The sequence below is a fragment of the Anthonomus grandis genome, chromosome 8 (genome assembly GCF_022605725.1).
Source record: "Anthonomus grandis grandis chromosome 8, icAntGran1.3, whole genome shotgun sequence".
Taxonomy (NCBI): Eukaryota; Metazoa; Arthropoda; class Insecta; order Coleoptera; family Curculionidae; genus Anthonomus; species Anthonomus grandis.
In genome coordinates, this window is record NC_065553.1 from 20,296,401 (window position 1) to 20,319,015 (window position 22,615).

The window sequence follows — 22,615 nt, forward strand, 5'->3', positions numbered from 1 at the left end:
TTGAGATTAATTTGGCATTAAGTCCCATTTTTCTTTATGGGCTTGGAACTAAAAAAATGTATTTTGATAGTGAAAAAAATGTATATTTAAAAACGAGAATTAAATATTTAGACGTTATACTAGGTTGCCACTTAGTGCAATGCTCTAGTAGTCGAAAAGCCTATAAAAAGTCTGAACCTGGGAGATTAATGAAAAAGTATAGCGTTAAGCAACGAACCAAAATCACCGAATATTATTTTGTATTCTTTTACAAATTATTTTATTCTGTACACTTACCTAAACTATAACCGTGTAAAAAACTGTATAAAAGCATATGCCATCGGATTTCAATTTGTCTATATTTATAACTGCGTTTGTCAATTTTCTATGTAGACAATCCTGTTTTAAAATTAAACAACTTTCATCCGAAGATGCCACACATGAAACAACACAGACACAATATTTGCGTTTTCACTTTCGTACATTTATCAAATCACCAACCACTGATAACGTTTTACAACTTCTTCCCGCGCGAAGAAATCACACTTGCACAGGTCAACATTCTTGATCGGTGCGTCACCGGATTTGACCATTGATCGGAGTCAATGTCGGTGTGAAGAATGCCACCCAACAAAGGTCGCAGGATAGAAAACGTGCCTTTTGTCACACTTGTATGCCAAAGTTCACAAACATATTTAAAAAAATAAGTTTCTTGGCGCGTTTACAATTATTTTACAAGTGAAAAGCGGAAACAGGTTGAATCGGCTTCGTCGACGCTTTTGCGAAGGAGAAAGTTAAGCGCGTTTGGTGATTATGTTGATGGCACTTTTTGATCGCTCGGTAGACGGGTACGATCGATGATGATCGTTGTTGTTTTCTTCATCTGCTTCTTGTTCCTCTTCTTGTCTCCTATCTTAATTAAAGGTGATAGATAACCCAAAGTAGAAAATTTGTATCAAGACTTTTTACAATACAGTGGATTCACGATAAAAGAACTAACTTCATTTAAAATTCAGGGTTTTTTCTTTTTCAAGCGTCGATTAGCATTATGAATTGTGCGTTTTTTGCAATAATAATTTTATATACAGGGCACCTCAAGTAGAAACTATGGCGTTAGATTAATTTATAAAATGGAACATCCCAGTATACCATCACATTTTAAAATTATAGGATATATTCTGAATACTTGTATAGCATACCATATAGTCATAGGGTTGGAACTTCTGGTGTTACACTCAAATTACGAGACAGTTTTACCACTAAACAAAACTCTTTCAATCACCCCTAACTTTTTTTTCAAATAGCAACTCCATTATTTTAACATTTTTTTTTTCAATAAACCCTTCCATGTAAATTTTGTTATTGTCCCTTGAAAAATATATATATATATATATATATATATATATATATATATATATATATATATTATATATATCTCGATTACAAGCTGAGATCCATTTTTGTTATACGATCAACAACCCGAGATCCGATTTCGGATCTCGCCTTGTAACACGTGTATATAGGTCGCATTTGAATGCTAAAGGTCTTAAACGACTTTTTTCAAAAAATTGTCCGGATCTCGTTTGGCACGATTATGTATATTATATACTAACATGTGTTCCGTCCTAAATCTCTAGGTGGCGCTCAAGCCGCCTTCCTCTGTGTGCTGTATTTCAGTTAAGACGAGATCCGTCAATCGCGGCAACGTTGATGAATTATTTTTTAACTGCAGGCGCGGATTTTTATGGGGCATTAGAAAATGAGTTTTGTCTTGAACTTGATGATTTGCAATATATAGGGACATAAATTATTACTTTTAGTTGCCAGCGTTTTCTAAAGTATATTACGATTAAGACGAGATCCATCAGACCAGCATGACTAATGTCTTTAAGCAGGTGATAAAAGTATAAATAGAGGAAATAAACTTCGATTCTCTAGTACTATACTCTATTTCAGAAGTGTGTAGAGCAATAAAACCTCATTAGGTATGCAAAAGTGGTACCTGGTGATCCACCAATATTTTATGCCACTACCTTAGTTGGGTATTAGTTTCAATGTAAAATTCTTTCTTTTCGTTGATTGCAGGTAGTGCCACCCGGTTTTGGGTCAATTTATGAGTTTTGCCCATTGTTACCCACTGATAAACATTGAAAACGGTTCGCCAAAGGCGTGCAACTGGGACTTGTTTTTTACCTTATAATTAATGTACTTAAATGCTATTTTATTTTAGAAAGTTACTTTTGTTTAAATGGAATAATATATTTGTTTCACAAATTTATTGAACATAATATGTAGAGTAAAACAGTTGAAAATGTCACTTTTGGATCTGGCACTTTTTGAACAGTGTATAACAATTTTAAATTATAATAGATTGTAGTCTTCTTCGTCATCGGACGAACTGTCATCACCTCTTGACATTATAATAAAAGGATCGACTGTCTGATCGATGAGGTTGTCAAGATCCCACATTTTGTCCTCTTGCTTAATTACATGCTGGACTGCTTTTCGTCAATTGCATTTAATCCGTGAAAATTAAATTCATAAATATTATAAGCACCTGCGCCTATGAACTACCACGAAATGTAGCCAAACAGAACGGAATTCCCCAGTTTATTGCTCTATACACTTCTGAAATAGAGTATAGAACTTCTTTGCATAACGTCAAAAAAATTAACTGTTAAAACATTTTTAACTTATACGCTGCAGCTTTTATTAGAATCCGCCAACAAATAACTGCAGAGAAAGAAAATAACAAAATTTGAAATGTCAAATTGTATGTAGGTACTGACCCAAATTTAATTTTTTTTAGCTTATTCATAGCACTCTTTTCCAAAATTAAAAATTTAATTTTTTTATGGTATGTTTAAAGTTAGAAAATTTTAAATAAAACAATGTCAAGTTACAGTTAGATGGGTTGTGATAGAAATCAAGTAAATACGCCAAAAAATGAACACTTATGTTAGAATATTCTCGTTTTCTTTTTAACACTTCTTTAAAAAATAACACACGTCAATGTTGATATAGAGGGTTGACATTTAATTTTATATTTGACAAAGTTCTGTCAATTACCTCCTCACCTCCAGCTAACCTCACTTTGATACATCAAATGGGAATCTCCATCGTGTGATACATCGTTGTGAGCAGCATTAAAATGTCTATTCAACAGTGCCAAAAAAATTAAATCGTATGAAGTACCAGCGAATAATGAGCTAAAATGTCTGGTAATAGTGAATATTTATCGAAGTCATACTTTGGTATGTCATATGGGTATCCTATAATCGTGTATAAAAATGTAAGTTTATAGACTTATACACTATAAAGAGTAAAGGTGTGAAAAGGTGCTTAAAAAACAATTTAATCAGTTCACAGAATTTATTTTATTAAGTGCTCAAAATCTGTTCTGTCATTCGCGAGACCCTAATAACGTCTGTTTTGAAATTTCTCACGAACATTGGCAAGTGTTTGTCCGCTAATATCTCTATATTCGCGAGTTATTCGCTCTTTTATCAATATACATCCCTGGAAACTGTTTATTAAGCTACTCTCGAATTGTCAAAGCGTAGCGCGGGGGATCTTGTTGTAAATACAAATTATTTTATCAAAAGATATCCACTTGGTTTTCCAAAGATTGGACGATTCAAGGATATATTGTATTTTCAAAAAAATAGACTATTTGGACTTAATGAACAGTTTATTACCATACATTTTTACTAGTAAATCGCTTCAACTTGCATCCAATTTTTTTTTTGGCGAAGTAAAATGGAAAAGTGTTTGCCATTTAAAATAATGTGTGACACAATGAGAGTAACCATTTGGCCTACTAAAGTTTAAGTTGATAAAATGTCTTTTCTTACCACACATTTTTTTTTGGACACTGTTGAATAAACATTTTACATGCTGCTTACAACGATGTGTCACACGATGGAGGTTTCCATATGACATATCAAAGTGAGGTTAACTGGAGGTGAGGTGTTTGACCGAGTTTAGCAATTTTTGAAGTTTAAAATATTTCTTGAAGCAATCTAAAATGTTGCCTATTGACCACTACGCTGACTCATCACAGTGGAAATTTAAAATGAGTATATTTTCTCCACAAGCTGAGATCTCGAATCTGTTTGTTTGCCCAGATGCATTTCTGACGATATTCGATTCTCACGATATTTGTATACGTAGCAAGAAAGAGATAAGTCCTTTTAAAACAAAGATATTAAGTCTTTTAAAAAATACAAAACATAAACATGAATATCCATCTGATTCAACTTATTATTAAGTTTGTAAGTTGATAAACAAAAATATAAAAATCCTATAATTCTTTTAGGTAATAATTCCTATAATTCTTTTAGGTAACGTGAATTATATTTTGGAATCAAACATATTTTGAACAAGTTTGATATATTTTTTTTTCTTAAATGAAACCTCTGGTATATGTTTGCATTTTCAAATTCACCGAATAATTTTGTACATGTTTTATAAATAATATCCTATACCTATCTTCAACTGTTTACGAAATAATTATGTTTAAATAATAATTATAATACTTTATTGCAACAGAAATTAATAAATTATATTGCATATTCTTAAAATTTATTTTATCAAATGCTGGAAGTGACTGCCATTAAGATAATTTTAAACCAATTATTTATGTCTACATAATCATTTATGTATTATATAGTTCATTCACGATGAAAAGGCCAAATTCATTTAAAATTCAGGTAGTTTTTCTTTCTTTTATTTTTCGGACACGTCGATTAGCATTGTCGCTTGCACGTTTTTTACAATAAAAATTTTCTATACAGGGTACCTTAACATTAATTTTTTTAAATGGAATACCCTGCATATGATATTTTACAATTCTACGATATACCCTGAATATTTTTTGCATAGCACACCATAAAAGTCAGCGGTTTGTGAAATTTGACATAATAGACTAGTGAAACATACCTTATTAAAAAATAAAACTTTATACAATATTTATTTCAACTGATGTTCAATTTTTTGTCAATTCAATGCATTTTCGAAGTCAAGTCTAATATCTTGTTAAATTCTTGGTTTTAAATCATCAATATTATTTGGTCTATTCACATCAAATTGGGATTTCAAATATCCCTATTAAAAAAGTATAATGGGGTTACATCGGGTGGCCACCATTTGTTAGAAAAAGTTGCATCCAGAAATTGTCGAACAGCAATGGCAAAGTGAGGAGGTGCCCCGTCTTGTTGAAACCATATCTCGCTCGTTACTAGGTATGTCAGCCTCTTGTGGATCAAGGAATAAAACAACTAAAGCAGGAATAAGTCCAAACTATAGAAAGTCTAAGTAGCGCTTTCCGTTGTATTGTATCTTCGAAAAGAAAGGGTCCAAAGATTCGATATTTCACAATACTTGCCCACATATTAAATTTATGAGGGCACTGTATATGGTATTGTTGGGTCAAATGAGGAATTTCGGTTGCCCAATATTTGCAATTTTCCCTGTTAACGTGAGTTGGGTTAACGTCTCAACTTGAGAACTAGTAACTAAAATTTTCATTGCAAAGGACGTATTGAATCAAATGGACAACAAATTAAATATTACAATACAAATCGTTAATTTGTCAAAAGAAAAAAAAGAATAGGCTTTATGAAAAAAGAGAAAAAAGAAGGCAGCATAACAAAAAGGACGGTTCATCGATTATAAAAAAAAACCGCTTCACATGCTCCTTATATTAGGGAAAGCATATGTAAACTATCCTATACATGACAAACAAAACAGCTGAGCAGTAGTCGCAATAAATCTAGAATTAATTTTTATTTTTTAATGTCTTATGTTTCTTTAGATATATGGTATGCTATACAAAAAGTATTCAAAATATATCATAGAATTGTAAAATATCATGATATTCCATTTAGAAAAATGAAGGGTGACGCCTTAGTTTCTACTTGGCACCTTGTATAAAATTTCATTTATTTCTTTAAAATTTTTTTTTAAAAAATGCCCAAGTGACAATACTAATCGATGTATCCAAATAAAAAAAGAAGAAAAAAATATCTTAATATAAAATTAATATGTTCCTTTCATCGTAAATGCACTATATAACCAATCATTTTAATTACCTGTATCTCTGTAAATATTTGTATATATATTTAAATAAGTGTTAATTATTTAAAAGTTTCAACTGGATTGTTAATTTAAAATATTTACAATACACTAAACTCAGACTTAGAGAATCGAAACAATAACTATCCTGTGATGAGGAAACTAGAACACACAACGACGTTTGATTAATCTTGATTTCTAAATATTTGAATAGAGAACCTGTAAGTCAGTAGCAATGTAATTAATATGAATATCTATCTTGTATTTTGTAATTTAATTAAAAATAACAACCTCCATTTTGCTCGGCCAGCAGAAGGTATTCTTTCAAAGCACACATAGTATAAATCCATTAACAATAAGTAGACTGAAGTTTTGAAATAAAAAATTGTTTTAAAAAACTCTTAAAAGTGTTAAATTTAATTAAAATAATAAAAATACAAACATTTGAAAGGAATCAATCATATTTAAATGTTATCACAATAAAACTCATTCAGATTATTTTAAACACTTCCAAGGAGAAAATTTCAGACCTTCTTCCGAAATAGCTTAAAGAAAAGAGAAAAGCGCTGTTAAATGTGTTCCAGTAAACGATTATAGAGATTTTAATTTTATACATGATTGATTTGTTAATCAACGTAGAATGGGGCATTTGCAATACTAAATTAGCAGCAATATACAAAATCTTCTCCTTAAAACTAACACACTTTTGAAAAGCCAAGAAGAGAGTGCTGACTACACAAGCCCCAAAAACCTTATGCCGTATAATAATCTCGACTCGACGGGACTGAAAATACACCTAAGTCGATAATCTCAAATTGCATTCTGTGACGTCATCAAAATCGTGACAAAATACTTCTTCAATTGACTTAAATGCTGAATAACGCCTATTATTAGAATGTTATGAATTAATCAGAAAAGTACATATTTTCTCGAAGACGGTGGGATAATAAAATACCAACTTCAATTTTAGTTCGATAATTCGAAAACGTGTAAAAAAGTATTGTTAGAGTAGAACATTGATCGCCCTGAATCCCGGCTATTACTTAAAATCCAAACATTTCAAACGATTGTAACAATTCCTTTTTTTCTATTACTTTAAAATTAATAGGTATTTTTATATTTTACACACGTAATTATCAAAACATTTAATAACTAATATCAGCAATAATTAAAATATTTAAACTTCCAGTACGTAATTTCCAATATATAACATTTCTAAAACAAGAGTACTCATGATTAGATATCTTTTATTCTGATTGACCAATTTTTTTGTGAGAAAAATATTATTTTTAGAGTATAATTTTTTTTAAATTAATCTAAAATCTTGCAAATAACTTATTACCAGAAGAAAATTCTAAAGAAGTCAATTTACGAGTAATAAATACAATGAAAAATCAAGCTACGTCAATAAATGAGTCGCCATATAAATTTACTTCATATTTAAGCCAATAATATTCCTTATTTTCACGGTAATCCTTAATTACCATAAAGAATTCCTAATATTCTATGAAAGAAATGAACCAATAACCAAAATACCACAGATTTACGAGATTAATATATTTAACTAATTTAAAAAAAAGAAATTAGTAGTTTGTTTAGTTTGCCGTCATTAAGAAAAAAAAAATCATCAATCCAAACACATAGACTTTTATGGGATCCGACCTCTTCCCTTAATATTGTGGCACACCTATCTAATACATATAGCCGTAAAGAAATATAAAATATAAGCGGAAGATTTTTAAAATATAGTCCTATTTTCTGTTTAAATTACTTAATTATCGTCAGGTACATTATCGTCACAGTATAGACCTCTTTGATTACTTCTTAGTTTTTCGTTGTTACTCTACGTTCTTCTATAGTTTCCATTTGTATTAATACAGAAATAGTTTATAGGTAAACATAAAAGATTAACAAAACCTAATTTTGTTTTACAAAATGGCAATATTTGATCTGGCAACATCGTTGGATCTCACGTTATGCGGTGACTTGAATGATATACAAGGTTGAATCTCGAGTTTCACCATATATTTAGTGGATCTCGGGTTGATATATATACATGGTATATATATAAAGGGGTTGAAAAAATCAATTCGGTTAATCTTGGGTTTAATATACTTTTAAAATTTAAACGCCGTACCAAAAACATTATTTTTGAACAATAGTTGATATTCGTAACATTTGTTTCTATATAAGATACAATGAATCACAAAAACACACAACTTTTATAAAACAACAATAAATTTATTAAAGATGTTTTCACAAGTAGCGTGAGTAGGAACACATATAGAACAATATTTATAGTGTTTTTATAACCAGCTTATAAGTTATTAATACATTTATTAGGCTATTTAACAGAGATGTACAATTGACGAATTTTTCACAATATATATTATTATACAGTACGGTCTTCAACATAAAATTACTTAGGATGTCTCTTTAGGCTCGTTCTGCCATACTGTATGCATAATTATTATGTACATATTACTAAAATATTTTTTTGGAACATGCATAGAATACAGCACCTTTTGATAAGCCAGATGCTTAATATACATAGATCGCATTTAAAGCTATTTGAGGACGTATTAATTACATGAGTATCTTAGCAATAACACTATCTAATTAATTTTTATTGATAAATTAATTATTTAAATGTATTGTTGTCATTTATAAAGCTAGGTAGGTTTACTAAATCGACTAAAATATATTATTTCTCATAACATAAGGAACTATTATCTCTTAACGACAAACTTTTCCCTTATATTTTCTGCCCTGGTTTTTTATTTGTGATTCAAATTTTATATTATTTTTATTAGAAGTAAAACTATGGGAAAAAAGAGCTTATGCATTGAATCAAAAACTTCCGTTAAAGAGTTTTATCAATATTATGTAAATACTCGTTTTAGATGAATCATTACAGAATTTATTTCGACAAGCAGTTCTGAAAACTGAAATCTAGGAAATAATTGATCAAAGAAGAAACTATTAGAAATTAAAGGTTTGGAGAAATAAACTTCTCCAACTTTTCTCTTTCCCAGAAATTTACCGTTACTATATTTAAAATTAAAATGACAAAGAACATGAATTTTACAAGTCATCACTGAAGTAACTGATAATTTCTGAGTAATAATAAAAAAATAATATGCTCAAAAACGGATTATTTATAATAAGTGAGCACTTGAGATGCCAAAAACCAAGAAAAAACCCATAGAACTTCATTATATTACTTCGTTTTTTTTTCTCTAACCAGTTCTGAAAAATAAGTTCCATTAATGTTTGATATATTTAGGCAACTGATGAAATTTACGATATAGATTGTCCATTTTATACTGTGGCAGAATGGTCCAAAGGTTTGCACTCTCATTCTAGATTCTTTAACCCCAGAAAAAACAAGATTTTTTACAAACAAGTCCATTTACTATCTTCAGTTCACCATCTGAAGAGACTGAAACCTTGTAACAGGAGTAATCATTCAATTAATTTCAAGAGAATTTGAACGAAATTACTGTGTAAAAGTAGAATGATTCTAATCTTGGACTTTATGTCATTCTGGAAAATTGATATTATATCTAATAATAATTAAATATAAATTACATATTATATATTACAATATATAATATAATCTATTAATTTAAATACTGAAAAATTGTTCAAATACTGAACATTTTGCAAAAAGGCATTTAATTTTGAACTAGTAATCATTAAATCCTCTAAATCATAGAAGGGATTTATTTAGGAAAAAGAGAAGTAAAGACGATGAAAGATATTAAGAATTCCAGTTTTCTCTATTTTCGAACGTAATAACTCAGTTCAGAGCCAAGAGTCAGTACCACAGAATTGCAACGAAGTAATACTTATTGTGTGTATTGAGCCAAAATATGCAAATTACATACAATTTCGACATTATGCAGACAACAGCGCAATGAATTGCAATAGAGAAGAAAAATCCATACATTTTTTTAAAAGCAAAATTAATGCTATAATTGTTCCCAAATAGACTAGTGTTACATATTAATTATAGAGACTTTTTGATCATCATCATTATTTTCACTTCATCAACTTATCTACTTGGAGCAAACAATTTAAATCTGGCTTCTTAGGTTTCTTTTCAAGAATGACAAAGGCGTTCAGTTAAAATCAATAAAATTGCTCTGCTTTGCTTACGTTTGTTCAGGACGGTCAGGATCTAACTTATGTTAATGTAAAGAAGTAAAAAAAAAATTTATAAAGCTCTCGCCTATAGATCCTAGCATAAGTTATGAGTATGAGTTGTTTGGTTTGCAAACAAATATAAAAATTTCTAATATTCCATCGCAAATTACGAAAATTAATAAATTTCTTCTTTTTTTAAGATTTTGGAAATCCAACAACTCCTAGTAAAGATACTGAATTTCCTATTTAGGCGTATTCAAAGGAGTTCAAGTTACTTTTTGTGCCTTTAAAAAAATATTATTAAATTTGCCGCTTGTAAATCAAAACAATAACATTTTCTCTAATAATACGAGTTTGTTCCTGAAATTCACATTACAATTAAATAAAATGATCAAAAACCCCCGTTTTTCCCGAAATTCTACATAACCTCAAAATGAATAATTTTCTTCAATTATCATCGTCCGAGTCAGTAATAAAACCTTCCTCGTCAAAGTAATCCGGATGTCATCTGGCAATAACGATTCGATCTGTCAGACTATCTTTGAACTCGTAAGTGAAATGCTCGGGTTCCACTTTAGAGGTTGCCCTAACCACTAGAGGCTCCAGAATGTCACACTGGCAGCAGTCGAATCTCATATAGAGAATCAAACCTGATTTTAATGAATATACTATATTAGTAATATTTCCTATGAATCCGTTAATAAAATTTACCTGCAATTGCCCAGAATAACACAGTATACCACACCATGGGCATTATAATAGATACTGTAATAATGTTTACAGACATCGATAAGATATGGCATAAAGCAAACAAGCAAGAAGGTAGTAAGCAGGGTTTTGATTTTTCTGAAGAATTCTCTGGGAGGCCTGTGATAATCAAAACGCAAGCCAAAATTCCTAGTAAAGAAATGTACAAAGCTTAGGATTTCCTTAATCATTAAAAGCTTACCTATTACGTCCAACCAAAAAAATTGGACTATATCGAAGATGCAAAGGGAAATACTAACAGAAGCTGCACAAATTAAAATTAGGCATATTATTACTATTAAGGATGTTGTTTTTGTTGATCGTTTCCTCTCGTTAAACTTCCCGATAGTTGCGACCTAAGATAAAAGAAATTTTAACTATAGGAATTTTTTAAAACTTAATACTTACTCTTAAGCCTTCACGATATTCCTCTACAATAACATCTATATCAGTAGAGCTATCAGAATGCTCATCGTCTTCACTTCTTGGCATAACCTCCATTTCATTTTCTTCATTTTCTGAGCTGCTGTCGTCCGCCATATCGTTGTTAATAGATTTGTTGACATATTCTTCAAATAGTAAGCATTCTTGTTCATCTAAATGATCAAAAAGGTGCTGAATAATTCCTTAATTAATTAAACATATTTTAAAGTTTTACCCATTTGCTTCTTGATCACGGGCAATTTTCGTACGTTACATACAGGCCCTTTGGGTGAACTTAACTTATGGATGTACTGAGGGGTTTTCACAAATAGGCCTTTAATTTTATCCTTCATTGTGTATTTAACTTGTCTCGTTGATTTGTTAGTGTTTTGGGTAAGTTTGCTGTATTGGATATTTGTTGATGTACTGCCTAAATCGCAGATAATTTATTTTATTTATTATGATTGAAAAAGGTAATGAGTTGTGTTACCTTCTGATTCGTTGAAAATAATGTCTGGTCTGTATCTCACGTAAACTAAGAAAAAGGAGTTTAGAATGCCTTTTATAAGTGTAGTGGCGCTAAGAAGTCTGATTAGATGAGAGAGGGGGCAAGCAAATGCTAAAATAGCCGCCAGGCTACCTAAAAAAGGCAGAGAGCACTAAGTAAAAATCATTCATCCGTAACTGGAATAAATTAAAAAAACCTTTAAGAAAAATTAAGAATGCAACGGTCACAATTTTAATTTTCTGTGAAAAATTTCTGTTTATATGCCACTAAATTTATGAAAATTGAAGATACCCTGTGTATTTTGATCCTTTGAATTATTAATCAGTTTAAAAATAATTTCACTTATAATCAAATCTCATTAATTTTTCAAGATTGTTTGTATCACTTTTCTGGTGCATTCACCAATTTTTTCGTAAATTTTTCAAATCAAATCGTTTATTTCCATCGACATCATAATATATTGAAATTGTTAATAAAAAACTAAAATGCTAATAAAAATAGGATAAAATTACAAAGATATGAAAGGAAACAATTTTAACTAAATTTAGTAAATAAATTTACAGTTGTCAACGAGTAAAAAGGACAGTCAGCTAACAGGGTCTTAAGAGTTTTCTTAAAAGTTGGAAAAGTCTTCGCTCTCTTTATTCTACATGGAAGATGATTAAAAATTTTGAGAGATGTGATTTCCGGACCATCCTGTAAAGGGATATATAATTTATTTTTATTTTTTTTTTAAGTTAGTTTAATTAATTTATTTTTTTTTTGTTTAGAGAGAAGACCTCTATTGTTCTATTGTTTATTTAGATACAGATACACATTCAGAGCAATAACATTACAAGGTTCTTACAACATCATTTTTACCTAATATTAAACATATTTTGCCAACAATATGGATCAAGGATCTGTGTTTGTTGGAGATTTGTACAGAATTTAAGCGTTATAACATCTTTATAATAATCATTATTAAGTATAAATCTTATTACATCTTTAATGAATAGTTGTTCTACATTTAAGAGGTTACTTTCTTGAAATAATAATTGCCTCTTATCTGCTGGCTGTTATCTTTTTGTCTTAAACATAATTATTTTTATTATATATTTTTGAGCAACGTCTAAACTATTTAAAATTTTCTTGCAAGCACTACCCCAAACAATTATTTCATAATTGATAAGAGACTCTATAAGAGAAAAGTAAATTGTTTTTAGTAGCTTAAAAGCCAGAATGTTGCGATAAAAAAGTATACAGAATTGTATACCTTTTTATTTTTGTAGTGACATACTCCAAATGTTTAATCCATTTTCATCTATATAGATACCCAATATTTTATATACTTCATGTTTTCCTCCTCCCCACAAACACCCATATAAGGTTTATAATCTACACTGTGGATTTTTAATTTATGAAAGTCAGGTCAAGGCAAATGTAAGAAATTTTGTCTCGTTAATATTTAATGACGATCAATCATCCATCCGATATCTCCAATAAGTATCACCAATAATGGTATTAAAATTAAAACAGTTTCTGGAAGATTCAGACGGTAATTAAGATGTTGCTGATATTTAAAGCAGGTAATAATATTTACAGCTTAGACTTATAGCATATTTATTGCTTAGATCTCTATATTTACCGGCTCCAAAAATAGCAAGTACCGGAGCCCCAGTAGTACCACTCTGATACTGAAGAGAGCTAATAAAGAGTTTCCAAGTTTTACCAGCAAGACAGACAAAAGTAAGATAGACGTTAGGTAAAACTTCTGTTAAAAGCAGACATGCCACGCAAATGGTACAAACGGCAATCACCGGCCTCGCCCAGTCCACATCTCGGTTTTGGAAAACCTGAATTAGTGGGATCGCAGTACCATTCAGCTCCCTAAAATATTTAGGATAATAAAATTATAGATTATAACTATATGTTTAGCTTACCGGTAACCTGTCATAAGGGAAAACACAATTGCCAGAACGGTATAAAACAACCATGGAATAAAGAAAATTGTTAACAATTTTAAGCAATTATTCTTCGAAGTCATTGGCATTCGGTTAGCGTAAGCGAATGAGCATAGAGCTGCCGCATTAAGAATCTTAAATTATATAATAATAATAATAATAACAATAATTCGAATTGAAAATACCTACCCCTTTTGGTGAATGAATTTTCAGCCCAGCTACCCAACTACTAAATGAGTTCACCGTATGAAAACTTCCAATAAAAGTAAACGAAGCAAAATTAGCAAAAAGGGCCATAAATAGCAAAATTGAAAGAACAGCAGATTTCTGAAAACAACCATACTATCGATTGGGCATACCATTGTTAAATATTCTTACCTCTAATCCCATCATGAACAAGACAGTTACAACTAATATAATGGTAACTCCCAAGACGTCAGGCCAAGGTTCACCCAGAGAATGTTGTTGTAATCCAAAGAGAAACTCTCTGAAATGCCCCTTGCTAATGTAATCCACTGTGGCACTGGCTAATCTGGCAGAAGTGCCAGCAGCCACTAGGTTCGTGAATATATCTTGCCATATTATTAAGAAAGTTAGGAGGTTGGCCACACGTTTATGTTTGGAGATTTCTATATCTGTGGTCACTGTAGTACAGGAGCATATTACTGGAATAAAATGGTGTACCTATTGAAAATAGATATGAGCAGCTGTCTCTAAAATTTTGCTGGTCGTTTCTTTAATAATCTTTATACTTGATTCACTTTTCTTTATTTTAGTTTAGAAGAATTTAAGAGTTTGGAGCTTAATTGCCTTTTCAAATTTTTTATATAAACGCTTCAAAATCTATTGCACATTTAAAACATAAGAGGAGAGAGAGGGACATTTAATAGCCACACTGTTTGTTTCCTGGAATTTAAAATAATTTTTTAAGTTTTTTAGGCACTTGATCTCATATGCTATGAATATTTTTTAGGCATAAAAAAAATCATGTTTTTCAGAAATCTAAAGTAATCAATAGTTTATCTAAAATAATAAAAAATTGTCAGGTTCTTCTTAATCAGTGCATTGTGTCGTGATTACATACATCTTTAGTTAACTCAAATCATTTGGTCAAAACCTCTATCTCAGTCGTATGCCATGAAGATGAAGCTTCATTTATTTCTTCATTGTCTTTCTCTTCTTCTTTTTCATTTTCTTCTATACCTTTATCTTTCGACCAACTGTTTTTATTTTATCAAGGTAGAGGACCAAGAAAATGCATGACAAAAGTTAACTTTTTGAATTAACTTTTCTATCAAGTCGTGAGTCTCGAGCAAAACGTTTTTTGTCAAAAAGTGTTGTCAGAGTTGTCAAAAACTATTTCTCTAAAAAATGCGTATGTGTGTGACTAAAAACGTTTTAGATTACATTTTTAAGTTAAGCATCCTAAGATTTTTAGACAGGATAATTACTAACCTGATAATGTAGATATACATCCAGCAACAAATATTCCAATTAACGTCTCGGCGGCGGAAAATTCTGAAGAGGTTAAGCCTACCAGAAGTGTTATGCCGAAAGACCAATGGGTTATGGCAGGTGAGAAAGTTTGGAGACTTCCCATTATGTTAGAGAAACTAAAAATAATATTTTATTTTTTTATATAAATAAAACAAATATTTTAACGTAATTTATTTAATTTTAATGCGGATAGATTCAAGATCCTAAAAATCCATTAATCGCTTTTTTGTGTATTGTTAGAACATTAAAAGACTAAAATTAGTAAACCAGAACTTTGTTTGAGTTCAACATGTGCACAGGGGCAAGGGGAGTGTTTTGGTTACAAAAATATAAACCGATTCTCGTCGTCAAGTTTACACACATTTTCAAAAAACGAAATTTTCAGCTGTCAACGTATATGATAAAAATAATTTAACTTATTGATGTTAGATTTTGGATAAAAAAAAACGTAGAAATAGATATATCTCTCATATTAACATTCTTATTCCTAAAATCGCTTCTACAAAATTTGAAATGGTATGTCATCGTGCAAGATGTCATCTTGTCAAACGATGTTATGTTTATATTCATCATTTGTAAAGTTCTATGGTTTTTCCTTAGTTTTGGTCAAGATGACATCAGATTTTTCCTGCGGTATTGTCATTTCAGATTTTTTAGAAACGGTTTTTAGAATAAGAATGTTAATTTTTTTGCTTAAAATAACATATATCTATTTCTACTTTTTATTTTTAAATCAAAATCTAACATCAATAAATTAAATTAACGATATTATATGTATTGATATATAGCTGAAAATTTCCTCTTTTGAAAATGCGTGTAAACTTGGCAATAGCGAATCGATGAATATGTTTGTAAAGAAAACACCCCCTTGCCCCTGTTCACATGTTGAACTCAAATAAAGTTCTTTACTAATTCTAGCTTTTCAATGTTCTAAGAATATTCAAGAACCAATTTGGTTTTATAAATTCAGTCGGAACCAACCCTTTGGAGTTTAAGTTCTATCATTAGAAAAAGAGATATAAATTGAGAGTATGCAACAATTTTGCTATCTTGGAACCATATAAATGACCAATGGGACAGTGCACAATTAATAACATATCATGTAGGAAATGCAAGGACGGTATCACAAAATAAGTGCCATCTTCAAAACTCACAACATATCTCTTGCAAAGAAAGTAAGGACCTTAAGATGCTTATGATGTCTTTTCTATTTTATTATATAGCGTAGAATCCCATATATTCAAAACTCAAAATTCAAATTCAAAAAGACTTTTATTACCACTTAAACATTGTACATAGAAAATTACATTTTTTTATTACAAGAATTTACACAATGCTAAGAGTAATGCGGACTGAACTGCGATTATAAAAACAACCGATAACACATACACGAGCTAGCGCGCATGTGCTGCTCAGACCGTTAAAACATACTAGCCTAATTACAACTAAAAGAAGAATAAAGACTTTCCCAATTATAATTATTAAGAAAATAAGTCATTAAGCCCTAAAAACATATAAAAGCTAAAAACAAAAAAAAATATAGTGTAATAATTTACTATATCAATTACATTAATATAGGTACCATCTGTGCAATAGACAGAGAGGAGGAAGGGCGGCAAAAAACACGAGCCGAGGCTGGAAAACCAGGGCAACACGACGCAAAAATGAATAGATATTCCAAAATGAACCATTTAAAATTTTATTTTTATGCCTGCAGGATCAACAAGACCAGTGTTGATTTAAAAAGTAAGAACTCAAAAATAATTTGGTTGCAATTAAATAAAAATAATTAAACTATATTTTTAAAATAAAAAAATTTTAAAAAAAATTTGGTGGTGTGAATTTGTTAAAATGCCTATGTTAGTTGAGAATTAAGAAGAATTTCTTTAACATATGCAACAAATTTCTTTGGTGAACTATTTTTAATGTAATCCGGTAACTTGTTCCACATACGAATGCCTACATACTGGGATGATTTTTTAAAACCTGATGTTCGATGAAATGGAATTCTAATTAAGTTTGGATTTCTTACATTGTGTATATAATCATGGTGAAAAATTAGGCCCTTAAATATGGCGGCTGACCTGATTTAATTATTTTGTAAATTAAATTATACATATGACACTTCCTTCTATTTTTCATATTTCATATAAAATGTGAATTTAGATAAGGAGTAATGTGGTCTCTATACGATATATTAAAGGAAAAACGCATACAACTATTTTGCAGTTTTTGCACCCTCCTTGACAGAGATACGGTTAGTGAGTCGCTATATACAATGTCCGCGTAATCCACCAAAGACAGTACAAGCGAATTGCAAAGCAAATATTTGGTGTTTGATGGTAACTGACTTTTGTATTGATATAAGTTTTTTAAACGACCGTAAGCAATTTTAATTTTGTTCTTAATGTGGGAGGCAAAGCTGAGATTTGAATCGAATATAACCCCTAGATTACGTTTTTCCGCAACGGTTGGTATAGCTGTTCCATTAATATTAATTTTAAAATTTTCCATGCAATCTAGAAGATGACTGAACTAGAAGATGCCATGACTGATGAGGCCTAGAGAGACTTATTTTGTGAAAAAAACATTGCACATTACTTTGAAGCATTTAATTTGAGGTTATGGTTTTCAGCAAACAAAGCAATCTAATTTAAGTCGAAGTTAATTTTATTCTGTGCCACCTGAACGTCTGATATTTTTAAAGAATTATAAATTTGGGAGTCGTCAGCAAATTGGTGCAGCTTAGAATTTTCGATGCACTTATTCATATCAGCAACATATAAAGGGAAAAGTAAGCGGCCTAATATGGAACCCTGAGGCACCCCTTTTTTAAATGACAAAAACCTTGAAAATTTAAATTCACCATCATTCACCGCTCGGACACAATGTAACCGATCTTTAAGATAAGAGCTAAAAAAATTTATGGCATTTGCCGAAAAACCATAATAGTGCAGTTTTGCCAAAAGCATTTGGTGATCTATGGTATCGAATGCTTTACTTAGATCTAAAAGAGTTAAGTTATTTCCTTTGAATCCTCTTTAAACCTGATATCATTAACAATACTGATAAGACTTGTTATAGTACTATAAGATTTACGAAATCCTGACTGGCAATCAGGAATAATTTTTAAATTATAAACATAGTCAGCTATTTCGTTATATACGTGACGTTCTAAGATTTTTGAAATGACAGGCAGAATATTTATTGGCCTAATGTCTTTATAATCTGTTGGACAAGGTATTTTTGGTAAGGGAATGAGTATCGCTTTTTTCCAGTCATCGGGGAATTGGTTTTCTAAGATGCAGGAATTTAAAATATTGACTAATGGCTTAAGACAAAAAGGAAGACATAGTTTAAGATCTCTAATGGAAATTCCATCACCATCTATTGCATTTGACCCTATTTTATTTATAATATCGACAGTTTTATTTTCAGTTATAAGACTTATATTAAATTCCGTCTCAAAGTGACTAAATGTATTTGAATTATAAAAGTTAAGTTTTTCTAATGATGTTGAATTAGTAGGGCCCACGGTGTTCGAAAAAAATTATTTAAGTCCTCGGGTAAATTGAGATTTTCAGGAATAGGGTCAATCTTTTTTTTAGTAAAATTCAGTTTTTTTGCTTTGTTCCAAAATTCTGTACCCTTTTCTATAGACATTTGCTTGAAAAAAGTAATTTTTTCGCGATTAATTGCGTGTTTAGTATAATTCTTTAATTGCCTGTAATATGACAAATTCACGAGAGTTTTTTGTCGAGTATATTTTTCCGAGCTTTGTCTCTTAATTTAATTAGATGTTTAATATTACTCATTATCCACGGCGTAAATGGTCTATCCTTATATAGTCTTGTTTTAAACGGAGCGTATTTATTTATTAAATAGGAAATATTATTGCTAAGTAATGACACTTTTTGATTAATGTCAGAAATATAATAAATATTATGCCACTGTAGCTGCTGGGCCTCCTCCCCAAATGAAGTCATGTTAATACTATTGTAGTCCCTGGACCTAACAACTTTTTTACATAATTTAGATTTTGGTAAGTTTAAAATCGCTTGAACTAGATTATGATCAGATATGGACTCCGATATACAGGTAGATTGAGAGCTAAGACACTCGATGTTACTGCTAGCTACAATGACGTCAATAAGGGTATTAGACCGATTGTTGATTCTAGTAGGGTTATTAATCAGTTGCCGAAGATCGAATACTTCCAAAAGATACTTAAAGTTTTGAGTTGCTGCAGTTGGTCTAAGTAAATCTATATTTAAGTCCCCCATAAAAATTATACTATCATAGCATGGAACAGATATAGTAAAAATTTCTTCAACAAGTTCAAGAAATGTAGGCATGCTAGAAGAGGGTTGCCTATACATATTTACTAATAAAATATTTCTTTTATTTGCAATAAACCTTATATTTAAATACTCAAACTCATCAGTTATATGGGGAAATGTTACTAAAGAGAACTTAATGACTTTCTTTGCATAAATACCAACCTCGCCACCCCGCCCATTCCGATCTTTCCTCATAAAATTATAATTAGGTATGTTAAAAATCAAGCTATCATCATCTGGTGTAAGCCAAGTCTCTGTAACTCCCAAAATATCAAAGTCATATTCACTGGCATAATTTAGAAATTCATCGAAACCGGTTTTTATGGAGCAAAGATTTAAATGAGCAACACTGAAATTGGCCTCAGACTGCCGATCCTGCAGGATTTCAAAACTATCCTCCATTGTATACGTCAACCCTTCGCCACCCCAACCCGTGCCAAACCGCCCCACCGCCCCATCCCTCCAAATTCCATGTCATTCCACAAAAAAATGCACAAAAAAAACAGTCGACTATATGGTAATATGCAAACATATAATAAGAAAAAAATGTGGCCTGATGGTCTCTAAGTTTTATCCACTTCCTACCGCGCAAAAAACCAGATGTAAACAAAATAATAATATTCCAAAAGTATTCCATATTATATTATATGCCCCCAAAAGATATTATTTATTTTTTTAATTTATTATAAACATATTGCTCAAGAACTTTCGTTATAAAACTTGTTAAAATTTATTCTTATCCTAGTTACCATAATTAAACCCCCTCAATTTAACAATAATAATAATAATAATAACAATAATAATAATAATAAAACTTGACTTAAAATTGAAATCGCTACTAATAAACAATCAATTTTTTTTTAATTTATCATGAAGTATTGAAATAAACCTGACATATACAAGGACAGGATAATTTATAATGCAAATTAAAATTATATTAACATATAATTGTCATACAATGAAGAACCCCTAACAGCATAATAAGACCCCTGACCTGCATAAAGCATAATAAATATATTATTAGAAGGACATACCCCAAAAATCCTGAATCCAAGTAAAAAGAGGGAAAACACATCACTTTTAGTCACTAACGGAAAAATCATGTTAGCACTAATAAGAATGAAATGAAATAATATATAAAAGAGACATAGACATAGACACTCACATAGGCTATCATTAAAAATCTGGAAGTATTTAAGAGGTGACTATAGAGGAGAACACTCAGAATATCATGAACAGCTTACATTATAAATACAGAAGTGCTAAAAAAAATTAGAAATCTAGAATACCTGATATAGAGAAATAGAAGTCGATACTCCTTACTGCAAATCATAATACAAAAATTATATATAATAATTGGGTAAAGGAAGGCCCGGAAGAAGAACATCATGATTGCGAAACTTACGGATCTGATTTGGGAAAAGCTTAGTAGAACTGTTTCAAAGTGAAAAAAACCAGCATGTTTGCCAACATCCGAAACGGTTACGAAGTACCTGAAGAAGAATAAGAATTTTACTTTGAGTTATGACCATGAAAAAAGATTTTTTCTAACTTTAGAAATGCTTTTTCGGATATTTTTCAAAAAATATTCAAATTACTATCATAAAAATATTTGAATTTTCAAGGGTCTAACTTTCTTGATATTTGGGTTATGATCCAACAGGATTTGTTAGTAAGATAAAAATATCTTACAAACAAGTAAGATACTTTTTAAATCACTAATTAATGAAAAAAACCTAACCACCACTTGTATATTTTTCAAAAAATACGAAAATACGTGTGTACTAAGTTTAATTGGGCAATTTTTGAATAATGAAGTTTCAAAGATCTTGGCTTTTGATCTATGGGCATGTTAATAAAGTTCACCATTTCACTGGAGATAAAATTCTCAGTTGTTTGTATATTCAAAAACAATATTGAAATGGGGAATCTATAATAACTTTAATAATGCAAAATTTATACAAATTTTTAAGGATACAAGTTTTTTGGGTTACGTTGATATTTCTTTTAAATCAGTGTAACGAAAACTTTTCCAAATAAACTTGAATATTGGGCAATTTAAGTATGAATTTTCAATGATTTACGTTTATGGTTTATCAGTTATGATAATGTTAAAAAGATATTTATTTTTGGCACCATTTTATCAGAAGAATACTCAAGGTTTCCTAACAATGATATTACATAGAGCGCATAATAGTGGCAATTTAATAAACACATTATTTTCCGAGAGTATAACTAGAGATTAAGTTTATCATTATAATGATTTTCACTGCAATGCTTACCTAACTAATTAAATCAATTCTTCAAAACTTCTATTATAGTTACGTAGTAGATAAAGGTCAATCTTCACTTTATATAAAAAAAACATGCACCTCACTCGGGAAAATCAATGACTTTCTGCTTTAGAAAAGTCATAAAAACCGACATTTTTAACGACACAATCGCAATATTTAAATAAATGCCATAAAAGTTATTATGGGTACGATGGGAAAGGGTTTCTACTGCATACTTTCTCTTGTTTCCCGGTTTTGCTTTGAGGGAAAAATCGATATCGGCTTGCGCTCTGGAGGTTAATGTTTGCCAGATAACGTTGACATAACTTTGAATTAATTGATTGATTTTGAAAAACGAGTGGAGTATAAAATAAATTAGCGTAGCAAATTCAAATGGTCATGTGGCAAAATAGGAAAAAAATTGAATTATTCCACTAAAAGCGTTCTGTATCTCCGCTGCCTCTTTTTGCGAATGATCTTTCAACAAACACATCAAATCAAATCATATTAAAATTACATAACTGTAAACCGCATGGATCTTGAGGTGATTTGAGAAGAATATGTAAAGTAGGTTAAGGGTTTAAGCAGTTATTCCAGAAAGATGAACCATTATGACTGAGATATCTAGGTAATTTAAGATCCTTCTGTCTGCATCTGAGACTTTGTTTGATAAACCAACCA

The 22,615-nt window shown here is 30.3% G+C and overlaps 3 protein-coding genes across 5 annotated transcripts in view; 1 reads left to right on the top strand and 2 right to left on the bottom strand.

Moving 5' to 3' along the window:
* LOC126739166 (dual oxidase maturation factor 2) overlaps window positions 1–423 on the bottom strand; it is a 47,376-nt gene extending 46,953 nt beyond the window's left edge. The window contains exon 1 of the mRNA XM_050444726.1: window positions 277–423. The gene's annotated coding sequence lies outside the window, so the exon portion shown is untranslated. The remainder of the gene's footprint in view (window positions 1–276) is intronic.
* A 7,857-nt stretch (window positions 424–8,280) lies between these two features.
* On the bottom strand, window positions 8,281–22,157 carry LOC126739614 (probable cationic amino acid transporter). 2 transcript variants are annotated; one of them, XM_050445369.1, is made up of 12 exons: window positions 21,944–22,157; window positions 15,280–15,437; window positions 14,203–14,489; window positions 14,014–14,151; window positions 13,804–13,958; window positions 13,509–13,750; window positions 11,864–12,013; window positions 11,609–11,803; window positions 11,359–11,546; window positions 11,153–11,306; window positions 10,915–11,100; window positions 8,281–10,853 (listed from the first exon to the last, which is right to left on the bottom strand). In XM_050445369.1, exons 2-12 carry the CDS (start codon window positions 15,422–15,424, stop codon window positions 10,708–10,710), a joined length of 1,986 nt encoding a protein of 661 aa, XP_050301326.1. In that variant the 5' UTR covers window positions 15,425–15,437; window positions 21,944–22,157; the 3' UTR covers window positions 8,281–10,707. The 2 variants fall into 2 exon arrangements, with proteins under 2 accessions (XP_050301326.1, XP_050301327.1); XM_050445370.1 differs by lacking the exon at window positions 21,944–22,157 and adding an exon at window positions 15,683–15,829.
* The window catches only part of LOC126739615 (melatonin receptor type 1B-B-like), a 31,451-nt gene continuing 28,046 nt past the window's right edge, over window positions 19,211–22,615 (top strand). For both annotated transcript variants that reach the window (XM_050445371.1, XM_050445373.1), the window contains exon 1: window positions 19,211–19,363. The gene's annotated coding sequence lies outside the window, so the exon portion shown is untranslated. The remainder of the gene's footprint in view (window positions 19,364–22,615) is intronic.